This window comes from Terrapene carolina, unplaced genomic scaffold (assembly GCF_002925995.2).
Source record: "Terrapene carolina triunguis isolate 2854851 unplaced genomic scaffold, T_m_triunguis-2.0 Scaffold58, whole genome shotgun sequence".
In the NCBI taxonomy this organism is placed as follows: Eukaryota; Metazoa; Chordata; order Testudines; family Emydidae; genus Terrapene; species Terrapene triunguis.
In genome coordinates this window covers 45,539,841-45,554,396 of record NW_020664409.1, presented here as the reverse complement: position 1 = coordinate 45,554,396, position 14,556 = coordinate 45,539,841, and the positions used below count along the sequence as shown (strand labels likewise).

The following is a 14,556-nucleotide window of genomic DNA, read 5'->3' as shown; positions in this document are numbered from 1 at the left end:
CCAGGTTCGATCCCGCCCGAAAACAACCAGGGTCTGTCGGTGTTACAAGTGGGGGCTCATCTGGGATTTCAACTGGGAAGTCTCTGAAGCTTGGGACTTGCTTTCTCAGCTAGGGGAAGTATGTAACCCACATATCTATTGGGTGTGGTACTCTGTCCCCTCTAGTGGCACCGAGACCACTTATAGATTAATGAGTCTGCTACAGCTTTAGCTAACAGCCATGTGGCTGAAGCATTAAGCTTCAAAGATCATAGGTTCGATCCCACCTACTGATGACCAGGGTCTGTCGGTGTTACACAAATACACATGCTCATTTAAAAAGAGGATTTAGTGTCACGCATAGGTACAAGTTGCATTACAGTATGATGACTGTTGATGGTGAACTATTTCTAACTGTAGGGGAAACCCTGGTCCCTGCTGTAAAGGCCAAATAAACAGGTTTGGCTCAGGCATACTACATGGGGGGTAGAGAGATGAAATCTTCCCAGCTCAGAGGCACAAACACCTATGAGGACAGGCTGCAATTGCTTCTCCAGTTGGCTTACAGCCCCCACCCTACCACATGGTTTGTCTGCCATTGGATCTGTGCAAGAGGTTTTCTCACTGATCATGCCCCTTTCACTGCTCCCACCCACAAAACCCCTGTGTGCATATGCTGCAAGAGAGAGCTCAGATCCTATTATAATGGATGTGTATAATTACCTAGAGAGAAAACATTACAGCTCTGACCTCTCTTCTTCTCAACCATCTGTACATGAGAGCAGCAAAAGATCTCCTATTGTCTGTTCCTGACCTCTCAATATGTGAGAGGATTTTACCCCTAAAGAATGCAGCTACTGAAGGGCTGGGTCATGCAATGTATGAAAATGGAGTAAATCTGCGGTCCATAAACTCCTATTCACCAATGAACAATATTTGACCAATTGTAGAATAATAAAACTTAGTGCTCACATAGCATTATTCATCAGGGGATTTCAAACTGCTTTACAAAGGCAGGTAAAGGATAATTATACCTGTTTTTACAAATGATGAAACTGAAGCTCAGAGGTAAAGTGAACTTGCCAAGGTCACACAGTAAATCAGTGGCAGATTCAGAAATAGAACCCAGTTCTTTTATTCCCATCTCAGTGTCTTATTCACTAGACCATACTGCCTGTCTATTTGTATATTACTATGAGCTATGATTTAAAATAGTAGATTCCTGAAGTATATGGAGACCCAAAACAGATTAGAATGGGAAAAAGGAGATAAATAATTCTCGTACAGGTTCATACAGACAACTCATTGGCCTCCATCTTGGAAAAACAGCCTCACATCCTTCCCCCCACTCAACACACTGGAGCATGCTCAGTACAGTCTTAGGGCTTCTAACAGCAAATAGCTATTATCACATTGGCAACCAGTTGTCCATAAGCATAACAAAAATACCCACAACATTACTCTCCACCCCTTTTAAAATATTAGTAATAATAAACTCAAAACATTAACATTGTACCAACAAAACAAAACATCCTAATTAAGAAGTTGGGGTAGCCTACCCTAATCGTCCGGCAATTACAAGGGCTTATTCTGCTCTCTAGAATAATTGCCTTACTGCTACAAGTCCACACTGTCTCCAGATTTAGGAGATCGCCTGGAATGGTACAGTAGAAACAACTTTGGTCCTTGATCAATAGCAGGTGCAGAAGGGCTTTCTGATAATATAACTGTCTCTGGAGGCTTATCTTCCAAGTCCGCTGTAGTGGTTGGTACGGTGTCCTCAGCAATCTCACTATATCTGGTTGTAGCAGTTGGGTAGTCTAATGAGTCCTTAACACCTGGTACCTCAACATCCAAATGAGAATTCTCTACAGGTAACTTGTGCTACAATACAATTTGATAACCAGTGAGGGACACTGTGAAAATTAAGAACATATACTGCATTACCTACACCTAATGTTCTTTGTGATGCTCATACATCATAATATAACTTGTGTGCTGCCTGCTTTTCCTTCACCTTAGCAACATATTCAGACTGTAGTGAGTCCAGATGTGTTTTTAGTTTTCTTCCCATTAAGAGTTCTGTAGGCAGCTTTCCTGTTGTGATTTGTGGTGTCATGTGATACTGGAAAATAAGCCTGGCCAGCTTGTCTTCCATGCTTCCATGTGTCATCTTCTTCGTTCCCTCTTTTATGATTTGCTTGTGTGATTCCTGAAATATAGCACCAGTGACCTGGGTACCACTGCCTCAGGCAATCCAAAAATAGAAAAAGTATGTCAAAGTTTATCAGTTCTAGCCTTGGGTGTAGAAGAGAGCATTATATGTGCCTCAATCCATTTTGAAGACAGGTCAATTACTTAAAACAAAATTCCCCCATAAATGGACCAGCATAGTCTACATGAAGCCTCACCCATGGTTGCTGAGGCCATTCCCCTGGGTACAAAGGAACTTTCAGTAGAGCATGGTGGCTGGATTGGCAAGCTACACACTGTCACACAACCGTCTTGTTTTTCTGAAGCATTCCCGGCCACCACACACAGCTTTGTGAGAGCCCTTTCATACATACAATGCCAGGATGTGCCGCATGTAACAACTTTAGCACCACTGGTCTATTTATTGGATGTAGGATCACCTGGGACTCTAATAATAAGCACCCATCCTGGACACTTAAAGACTGCTTTTGGGAACAATAAGGTGGGAGCTCTGTGCTTACCCCCTCTGTCCAGCCATTTGTAACCATTCTCTGCACTCGAGACAATAATGACTCTATTTCTCTCTCTCTCTTGTTATTGATGCTGTACTGACTAGAGAAGTGGACAGTAGTCCAATAAGGAGGATGGTTTCTCTAGGCTGCAATACATTTGATGGGCTATTTGGTAAAGGAAGTTTACTCAGAGCATACACATTACCCAGTACTTTTCCAGGTTTATAATCAAACTCGAAATCATAAGCTGATAAGGTAAGAGCCCGTTTCTGAATTCTGGCAAATGCCATAGTGGGTACAGGTTTGCTGTCAATTAACAGGCCTTTCAGAGGTTTATGGTCTGAATGTATAAAAAAATGCCTGCCATATAGGTTAGAGTGGCACTTCTTTATCCCAAAAGCATGGCTAGCCCTTCTCGTTCTAGTTGGAAATAACGTTTTTCTGCTGGGGCTAGTGATCTTGGTTTATAACTGATGGGACACTCAGATCTATCTGACATTTGGTGAGCTAGTACCGCTCCCACCCCACATGGTGGTCACAAGACAATACTAGTTCTTTCTGGCTATCATAATGAACTGAAAGGTTTGATGGCTTCAGCAATTTCTTTGCTTCTGCAAAATCTATTTTTTGTTTGTCCACTGGAATCTTATCCCCATCTTACTTTGGTGGTGGTGCCTCAGTAATGGCCTGTACCTTCTCTGTTGGATGTAAGCCAGTTGTGTCAATTTTATGTCCCTGGTAAATTACTTCAGCAGCCTGAAGAATACACTTCTCCCCCTTAAGACGCATACCTGCATCAGTCAATCTTTGTAATACCTGGTCCAAGTTTTGCAAGTGTTCTGACTCCAATTCCCCTGTAATCAGGATATCATCATGGTATACATAGGCATGTAGCATTCCTTGGAATAAATTGTCGATTACCCTTTGAAGAATATCCAGATCTGCTGACGTTCAGAGTGGGAGGCAGTTGTAATGAAACAATGCTTTGGGAGTATTGATTGTTACATAGGGCTTAGCTCTATTGTCCAGAGAGTTTTGGAGATATGCATTATTTACATTGATTTTTGTGGAAGTTTTCCCCCTGATAAGGTAGCATACAGATCTTCAAGCCTGGGGAGTGGATACGTATCTAACTTGACCACATGGTTGACCGTGACCTCGTAGTTCCACATATACTCACTCCACCATGTGATTTCAACACTGGGACAACAGGAGCAGTCCAGTCTGAGAATTGGATGGGCTCAATAATACCAGCTGCCTGTAAATCAGTTCAGTTCTTGGTCTACCTTATGGCACATGACATAGGGTACTGGCCCTCGCTTAAGGAAACATGATTTAGCATCTGGATCCACATAAATTCTGCCAGTGGCCTCTTTCAGAATACCAAGACCCTCCCTGAACAGTTCTGAGTGTTTTTCAATAAGTGCTTCTAGAGTTAGCGTATGGACATTGTTGCTGTCTGCCCAGTTAAGTTCTAATAGCTTTAACCATTTTTGCCCCATGAGGGATGGCTTCTGGTCCTGGTATCCCACCTCCATATCAACTGTACCTCTAACTGGAACTTGTTATCCTGTATATGTACGTAACACCACCTTTGCCAATCCCGTCTCTGGTGTATTGTCCCTTGGCCACAACTGGTGATAAGTAACCTTGCTGATTATAGACAGAAACACGCCCATATCTATCTCCATGGTTGTTATTTGTCCATTAATTGTGACATCCACTCGCAGTGTCTTCTCCTTTTGGCTTTTGCTGGTAACATTAAACATTGTATTTACCAAGTCCTCAGCTTCTGGCTCCTCTTCCTCCTCTGCAGTATGATGAACCTCTTTCTTGTGACCTACATTTTCCTTTCCATATGTCTTCTTTTTTTTTTTTACAGCAAACTTTTGCAAAGTGACCTCACTTCTGACAAACCCAGTACTCTCTATCCTTGTATGGGCAGAAGATCTGGTCATGTCTCTCCTCAGTGTAAAAGCAATTTTGTATGTTCTTAAGGAGATACCTGTTTTCTTAAAGATTCATTTGCTTTGTGTGCAATGCTGGACAATTTGTGCATGGTGCTCAAGACTGTTTCGCTATCTAAGTGCTGCTTAGTGCTTCCCTGTAAATCCAAAGCATGCTATGCAATTCCCTCCATACCTTGTGCTATTTCCAGTGTTTTTAAAAATCTAAGGTGGACTCTGCCAACTGAGATTTCTGAATTTTTTCATCACAGACACCACAGATAAGTCTATCCCACAGTATGGCATTTAATGTATCTCCAAAACCACAGTGCTCTGACAAACGATGCAGTTCTACTACAAAACAAGCCATGGACATTCCAAGTTGGCAGGAAAAACTGTTACATTTAAAACTCTGCACGATCTCTGATGGCATGGGGTTGTGATGGTGCATGACAGCATTAACCAGCTCATCGAAGTATTTGGCTCTGGTCTTTTCTGGTGCCAGCAAACTTCTAATCCAACTCTGTTTTGGTCCACAAACACTCAGTAAAATGGCATGTTTCTTGTTATCACCTTCTATATCATTTGCAATGGAGTACTGGGAAAGTCTCTCTGACTACTGAATCCAGTCCTCCTGCTCTCCATCATACTCTTTCGTTTTCCATATGCAGCTATTTTTCTTTGCAATCAAAAAAAAAAAAAAGGTTGTCACTTACACAATGTGTAGAACTTGCTGGTTATCGTTTCCCAGTTGATCCTCATTGCCAATGCAGTATATGGAGAACCAAAAGACAACTGTACAGGTTCAGAAACAGGTTCATAGACAACTAACCATACTCTATCTTGCAAAAACTTCCTCACACCGCGCTTCACCCTGCCCACTGGAGCATGCTCTATACAGCCCTATGGCTTCTAACAGTAAATAGCTATTCTCATGTTGGCCATCAGGTGACAATAAGCATAACAAAAATACCTATAACCTTATAGTTCCCTTCAAAGCTCTGTCATATGCATGTCAGTATTTAATGGCTACCATGCTTAAAATGTGATGGAGAAAATCATCTCTCAGGAGGTGAGATTTATTGGGTTTCTGTCTCAAACTAATGTCACCTTGTTTAATTGATGTAAAGTAAAGACTGTATTGTATATATGCTGGATCATACCTGCTTTCTTTGTGGGAAACCTACCTCATGGCTTCACCCATCCCGGCCTCAGACCCTGCAGAGAGCCCTCAGCTGAACTGAAGATCTACCCATAGTGTGGGTTGATGGGGACAGGTGCCTAGATACATCCACCATATGGGGAATCCACTTAATAGTCTGAGGCTCTATTAACTCAAGTGGAGCATCACTTCACTGCAGAACTTTCCTTTCCAGACGTTCCAGGGCATCAGTAGGTATGGGAAGCCATGGTCCTATGGTACTGTTGTAACAGCATTGTTTTAGTGCCGTCTTCACCTCTCTCTGGCATGAGAACACGACCTATGAGCAGATGGCTATGACACCCAACAGTTATTCCAAAATCTACAGGTTGTCAGGGCTTTGTTGGGAGGGAGAGAGGAAACATGCCACCTCCCTGACTGTGTTTCAGAAAGGTGTGATCTGAGCCTATGAAATTAACCTCTTGATTGATATAAAGGACATATTTTCATTTCAAGTTATTGTTGGTGTAATTAACAAACAGCAAAAATCAGCTTCTCGATATTTGTCATCATAAGTGAAATACATTTCAAAAATATAATAAAATTTAACAATAGGAAAAAGCAGAGTATCAGTAGATCATTCTTTCTGTTTATTTCTTGTTCTTCCATTGTCCTACAGAGTACTCAGGCAGATTTTCCACCCTTCTGCACATACAGCATGCAGCTGGCAGACATTGATTTAACAGCTCAATATTTTGATAATTGCAGTGATGCAGAAATATGTTTGAAATATATCAAAACGTTACTAAATCCATTTAGCACCTTTTTAAAGCATGAAAAGAATTTTATTTTATATAAGGATAGAACTGGTGGACTGCAGAGTTCTGATTTTTGCTGTAATTAAAACCACTAGTGTGGGAGATTCAGCTCAATAGCTGGAGGTATATTTCTATGAGGTTTTTTTGCTTTTTCTTTAATGAATGTTATTCCCTCAAATGACAATTCTAATTCATTGGCGGATCCTCCAGATAGATCAAACTTCTTTTGCTCAAATACAAGAAACCTAGTTATTACTGAAGTAATTATGGGATGCAGATCTATTTCCTAATCTTGAACTCTGATGAGAACCCCCTTTTTCTGAATGTCATGGTAGAAGAATGATATGCAGTAGTTTCACAGCAACTGCACAAACAATTGGATCATATTTGTGCAACCTTGCTACATCTAAATAAAACCACTTTTCTCATGTAAATAAAAAGAAGTTGTCATATGTTTGACTGAAATTAGTATTAAGGTGAAGTTAGGCAAACTCTGACTAGAAATAAGTCATACATTATTAACAGTGAGGGTAATTAATATTTTTTTGTAAAGAGATTCTCTAGTTCAAACAGGAATTAATTCACGGTAGTCAGGAGGTCAGACAAGATGATCACAATGGTCCCTTTTGGATTTAGAATAAATGAATCTATTCATTTCTGTATTGTTATCACCCAAAGGCCCTAATCATGATTGGGGTCCCACTGTGCTGGAGGTGTACAAACACAGAAGAGTTTGACCCTACCTGGAGCGCTAACAAGCTAAAAAATAGTCTTCCAGTATCATATGACACACACGCAGTACATGTGTGTTACTGCTGCGTTAATGGTTTTTATTGTTCACGTTGCTCCAGTCAATTGCCATAGTGTTGGGATGGTGCCAAGAGAGGAATTTTGTAAGAAGTTACAGCAGGATGGAAAGATACATTCAATTGTAAAAAGTCAGAGGTCCTCAATTAAAATCATTTAAAAAAAAAGTTTGATACTGTATAACCTGTGAATTAATTTATGCATTTTCATTCTCTTTCAAACTTCAACTTTCCATTTAGGAAAACACTTAAGTGTGACTTGGGATTTCAAAGATAAATTATTCTCCAGAGCACAGTCTGCTGTCAAGTTAGTACTTCTATCAACAAAATGAGCAGATTTCAAGGCAAACGTATTGACATTCCCTTTTTAAGTATGAACAGCTAATGGATGCAAAAGGCCTGACAGCACTTGGTTGCTGCTATTTTTATTATTAATTTAGAAACACTTGATCTTCAAAGTAGAAGTTATTTATATAAAACAATGTACTTGAAGCAAGGCTTGGGTACAGTACATTTTCATATTCCGTAAAATAATGCATGAGGCATATGCTCGAAGCTTAGTATGGGTTCTTATTAATCAAAAGTGAAGAATAATTCTCCACAGGTAGGAATTCTATTTCCTCCTACGCCCGTGTTCCCTGTGTTTGACTGGAACTGGAATTGTGTAAGCTCAAAGTTGAAAGCCACTGACTTGCCTCCCAGTGATCGGTTTACTGCTACTTACTAACTTTAACTAAATTGTATTATATTTTAATATTATAGGATCAAATCCCCAAGTCCTTATTCAGACCTGCATCACCCACTCTCAAGGAAAATGTGTATGAGCTGAAGGAGAATGTTGAGTCATAGATTCCTCCATGGAGGGCCCCCTGTCCTGATTTTTCACACTTGCTGTCTGGTCACCCTAGCTGGGTCCCATTACAAATGTAGGTCAATCCGGTTGGGGCCTTCTTCAGATAGTCTGTTTTAAAGGTTAGGAGGCTTTCAGGCAGTTGATTCAGGGCAATATCCTACAGAGGGGTAGCCAGAGAGCTGACCTGAAAGTCATTCATTTATAAGAGAACTAGTTCCCTTGGACCATTTGGGCATGGCTAAGTTAGGAATTGTAACCATGATCTGACGGTGTAATGGGATTGGCTAGCATGAATCCACTGCAGAATCAGGGCTTTACGGTAAATGGAAAATATATAATTTTTCACTAATTAGTTTGAAAAATATGTACAGAGAGCATTTAGCATGACTTCTCCTTTCTGTGTCAGATTGTAGCAGTGAGTCATTAAAATTAATAGGAGCGAAACATTCAGAATGTGAGGAGAATAGACCTGTGTCTTGGCAATAAAACTGCACTTTCATTCATCATTTTGCTTCATTTTTTAATGTTTATTTTTTCTGAAGACTTAGTTTTTCCCTTTTTTCCCTTCCAAATTACACAAACCGTCTTAAATTGGCTACTGTTACCTTACCACTTAATGAAGGGGCTGCAGTGTAATTTTTTAACGGCTTTTCTTTAAATGTTCTGTTGATCTGGCATTCCTGCAAGTCTGACCTAATAACACTGGTTGGACATTAAGCACAGTGAAGAGAGATTCTGTGCAAGCTGCCTCCATAACCTATCAGCATCCTTGTTACTCCAGTGGTAGTCCTTTTTTAAAGGAACAGTGACTGTCATTCATGCTAAATTTTCATGGCTTTGTGTGCAAACCAGTGTCTGTCATGAGCTAGGATTAGACCATGATACATTTCTTTTGTGACCTCAGGCAGGGTCCCACCCACCCCCTCAAGTTTCCAGAAAGTAGAAGGCTCATTGTGCTATACAGCTTCTTTGCTGGAAGTTCATCACATATTGATCACTGATCCAAATTACATCATGATATAGGTTCCTGGGGAGTGCCAGAGCTGTGAGGTCATCAGCTACAATACAAGTGGAAAATAAAGTATTTTAATCATCAAGTAGTTTTTGGACTGCAAATGTGTTCTATGCAAAAATAGAAATGCTGATTAAGCCAAGATGAAAGCTTGGTACTAAGAAAATGAATAAATGTCTGAAGGTTTTTGAAGCTTTAATATGTTGTTATCAAGAATAATGATTCATTCAGCTTAGTTTCCACCTTTTCCTATCCCACCTCTCCCCTCTCCTTTTACAGATAAACAAGCTGGAGGCTCGCCTGAGGCAGGAAGGTTGCATGGATGATGGGATTCAGCGGAAGGAAAATGAACACTGGATGAAGGAAGACTGCATTAGCTGTAGCTGTAAGGTATGTGTTGCTGAACGTTTTCTCTGCTATTAAATTCTCTTTTTCCTTTGGTATCATGCCAGCTGAAGCATCCTGCAATGATGAATTAAGAAAGAAAAGTGTGCCTCACAACTCTCCATAGCTTAGTGATAATAGGGAACATAAGTCTTCTGGAGAAATTCAGTGAACATTTGCCATAACCAGAGTTAAACAAAAGGACAAAATATTTCAGATTGAGTCTAATCTGCACCTCGTCTTAAATGCAAAATGTGCATACCAGAGAAGAAATCTGATATTGGTGATACCATTTTGCACTAACTTAGCTCTGATACTGAATAAGTGGAAATCACTTACAGAAGGTGTGAGGCAGCTTTAATTGGGTTCTCTCTTTTTGTGAGGGCTAAATTCACTTTTTCACAAATAGGCGCACCAACAGCTGGGTTACTTCCTTGATGTATAGGTTAGTTTATTTAGCACAAATAGTTCCATATCATTCTGAATCAAATTCAAGTCTCATCGTTCTTCCAACTGAAAAACAGGTGAGTTTTGGCTACACAAAATGGTTCCCACCAATTGGTAGGTCTTTGATGTATGGTCCAGCAACAGCCCACCATCAATTTCCTGTCCATGGATGAGGTTACTTCTGTCACCCTCAGAGAAATGCTAAATTCCACTGCATAATCTTTCTTGACATCACACACTTTAGCTGTGCCATTGATGTGCACATAATGCTTCCATGTGCTCAAATCTACAATGGGCATAAGGCCTACATTCCATTTAAGAGTCACTTACTCCTTCAAGATAACGCTGAAGATGTACACAGGTATTTTTGCAGGTCCTCTGCATAAGAAGACTTAAGTGGGATTCATAGTGCCTATGTACAACATGGGCCATCTGCAGAGGGTTTAATTTCACTCCATACATGTGTGCAAAACTTCAGCTCCTAAATCCTTGTGTATTGAATTTTTTGTATCTAATGATTCCAGCTCATAGGCCTTGATCCTGCAAAAGACTTACACACATGCTTTACTTTACACACAGGAGTGAATGGGACTACTTCATCTCAATGGGACTACAGCATAAAATTGATAAATCTGCGGGATTGGGGGCATCATTTTTTCCTGGACTTTATCTAACCCATGGGAATTAGGTGCTTCACCTGCTTAGATGTTTTTGAAAATCCCACTAGGCAACTATCTGCATCTTTAGGCACCAACTACCTTTGAAAATCTGGCCCAAGATCTAATATTGACTTAAATATAACCCCTATAAATAAATGCTTTTTTTTTTTTTTTTTTTTTTTACTGTAACAGGGTGGCTGGCCCCTTCAAGGAAATTGAGACCAGTCCTGATCTAGTCCAGGTGTGCTCTAGTTTGGCTATAATGAAGAGGGTAGGGCTGCCCCGGGAGGTATGAATGAGACAGCCCAAAGGCAAGGGAGAGTCCAGAACCTAGAGTCCAAAATAAAGAAAGTGGGAGAGAGACCTGGGGAGTCAGAGCTATCTCAGTCAGTCAGGAAAAGGTGAGGTAAGAGCTGCCTGGGAGTGAGATGTCACCAGGTGAGAGCTGCCAGAGCCAGGAGACTGTAAGTGGTTCCTGAGGGAGGGCAGAAGAGGGATTTGCCAGCTGACCTGCCCAACCCAGAGAGTCAAAGCTGGGAGCTGACGGCAGAGAGCAGCAGAGGGGCTTACCTGCTAATGTCTTAATGCTGGAAAGGTGGGCCCAGAAGGAGAGAGGGGTAAATGGATGAAATCCCAGAAGACGGGCTATGAGGATTCCTGCTCTTCCCAGTGCAGGGTGCTCCAGGCAGGGTTACCCATCACATGTGATGCAGAAAGCAGGCAGGCGATTGAACAACTGTCAGTCTGGAAGAGGGAAATTGAGGCAAGGAACTGCTTGTAGGGCCACCACGAAGGGCACCTGGGAGGTGACTGCCCTATGACAGTTATTCAGCAATGTTACGTTATGACCCTTTTCTAAAGCTTAGCCTTTTACCGTATTACAATTATTTTATACCTTGTAGCGGACTCAATTGTCAAACATAACAAACAATGAAAAAATATTGTGGTTATTAGCATATGCTAATGTTAAACAATAGTAGAGTGGAACACACATATAGTGACTTACAGTGAACTTAGATATAGAAGTGTTTTATAATGAATCTGAATGGAAATCTTGTATTTTTTCAATGCACAGCGGTGTGAAAATTGAACCTTTGCGTAGTGCAAGACATTTTTTTAAAAAAAGAAAGGCATCAGATTAGAAAACTTTGATATGAGTTAGAACTGCTGAACAATTTTTTGGCTGTGAGCATTCTAATTAACCTCAGAAACCTGTCAAATTGTTCTTACAACTAGGAAAATGATCACTTATTTGTGTGCATAAGTACATCATCTAATTTTATACAATTCTGCATGACAGAGACCATCTGCATTCTTTCAGCTACTGTATTTTATACAAAGCACTGGAAAATTGTAAAAAATATTGGAGACTGTGCTGTCCTGTTTTTTTCTATTGGGAAAAAAGGTGCTAATACTTCAACATTACCTTTCAGAATGGCCAAATAACCTGTACTGTGGAGACGTGTCCCTCAGTAGAGTGTTCGACCCCCACAAAGCTGGAAGGAAAATGCTGTCCAGACTGCATAGACAATGAAAACCCTATAGAATCACCAATAGAACTTGAACCTGATTCCTCTGACAAGGAGCTACCTTTAGGAACTATCTAGTAGGGGGCTGTAGTCTCCCAATTCAAAGGTTCTGACAAGAAGTTACAAGCACTGCTGACTACAATACCTGCACTAAAATGTTTGATGTAAAAACACTGATGAAACAATCAAGTCACTTTAGGCTTTTCACCATGGTGGGCATATTCTATAAAGTTATCTTTCAACATTGGTAGATCTAATCTAAGGGTGAGCAAGGGCATGAAAGACTCTACTGAAAGCCCTTTACAGATTATTATATCTTGTACTCTGCCATTGGAAGTTGTTAAATGTTAGATTCATAAATTCAATTTTAAATTTGTTGTTCTCCTTCTCCCAAAAGTCAGGGAGGCAAAAAGATTTAAAAGCATGGGATTTCTTTGAATCTTAGGCCTGGTCTACACTGGGGAGAAAGGGGGGATCGATCTAAGTTACGCAACTTCAGCTACATGAATAATGTAGCTGAAGTCGACGTACTTAGAGCTACTTACTGCGGTGTCTTCACTGCGGCAAGTCGACTACTGACACTCCCCCGTTGACTCCGCCTGCGCCTCTCTCTCCGGTGGTGTACCAGAGTCGACAGGAGAGCGCTCGGCGGGTGATTTATCGCATCTTCACTAGATGTGATATATCAACCCCTGCTGGATCGATCACTCCAGAGGTAAGTGCAGACATGTGCTTAGAATTCAACCACTGACTGAAAGTTTTCTTTTAAATTTCACACACATTTTAGTAATGAGAAATGTTTTAAAAATTGCACTGTTCTAAAGAAAAGAGTTATAGAAAAGAAGTTTGTACTTGACCTGCTGGGTTTTTGTTGTTGTTGTTTTGGATGGTGTTATACTATGAGAAACAGCTTAGTTTCCTTTTATAAGACTCTATTCTTATTCCATGCTAGCTTTATGGAGCTTGGGTTTTTGCAAAATCAAAATGAAAGAGTAGCATGGCACAATTCTTTGTAATCTCATCATGTTGAGACTCTGATTGGAAATTTAAAGCACATCTCAGGGAGCTTGCCATGTATGCACATGTCTCCAAAAGGGGATAAAGAATGTATAAGTGCAGTATAATGTGCCAGGAAGTTGTGTACTCCTTTTCTCATTCTGCATGGATCTCTCGTTGACATCAATAGGATATATAGAAAGAGAGAGAGAGAATGGACTCATCTGTTCAACTTGCCCACATGTAGAACCTTATGGCAAATCCCTTAGTATTGTGATACTGTGGTCATTCACGTGAAAGAGATGAGGGTTGTTGTTTTTTTTCAAGCTGCAATTTTTAAAATAAGGAGACACACTTTCAAAACCTGGGTTCAAAGTTGAATCTTAAAAAACGCATGCACACAAATGTTCATTTTCATGTGCAATTAGCTGACTTAGATGGAAAAGTAGAAGTTGGACATGCATATTTACTTGTATATGTACATTTTTTGCAGACACTGCTTAGAACTAGGGCTGTCAAGTGATTAAAAAAATTAATCACGATTAATCGCGCGATTAATCGCACTGTTAAACAATAATAGAATACCATTTATTTAAATATTTTGATGTTTTCTATATTTTCAAATATATTGATTTCAATTACAACACAGAACACAAACTATAAACTACAGCTCACTTCATATTTATTTTTATTACAAATATTTGTGCTATAAAAAACAAAAGAAATAGTATTTTCAATTCACCTCATACAAGTACTTTATCATGAAAGTTGAACTTACAAATGTAGAATTATATACAAAAAATAACTGCATTCAAAAATAAAACAGTGCAAAACTTTAGAGCTTACAAGTCCACTCAGCCTTACTTCTTGTTCAGTCAGTCACTCAGACAAACAAGTTTGTTTACATTTGCAGGAGATATTGCTGCCTGCTTCTTGTTTACAATGTCACCTGAAAGTGAAAGCAGGTGTTCACATGGCACTGTTGTAGCCGGCATCGCAAGATCTTTATGTGCCAGATGAGTTAGATTCATATGTCCCTTCATGCTTCAACCACCATTCCAGAGGACGTGCGTCCATATTGATGACGGGTTCTGCTCGATAATGATACAAAGCAGTGCAGACCGAAGCATGTTCACTTTCATCATCTGAGTCAGATGCCACCAGCAGAAGGTTGGTTTTCTTTTTTGGTGGTTTGGGTTCTGAATTGTCGGAGAATAACAGCGTTCGTGGAAAGGATGTGGGTGAATTGTGGAAAGGATGTGCATTTTCCCCAGTAGTTTC

At 40.2% G+C, this 14,556-nt stretch overlaps 1 protein-coding gene across 1 annotated transcript in view; it reads left to right on the top strand.

The window, feature by feature from the left end:
• The window catches only part of PXDNL (peroxidasin like), a 291,769-nt gene extending 279,046 nt beyond the window's left edge, over positions 1-12,723 (top strand). The window contains exons 25-26 of the mRNA XM_026647339.1: positions 9,540-9,650; positions 12,184-12,723. Of these exons, the coding sequence (XP_026503124.1) occupies positions 9,540-9,650; positions 12,184-12,357 (285 nt within the window). The 3' untranslated portion in view covers positions 12,358-12,723. The remainder of the gene's footprint in view (positions 1-9,539; positions 9,651-12,183) is intronic.
• The last annotated feature ends 1,833 nt before the right edge of the window (positions 12,724-14,556 follow it).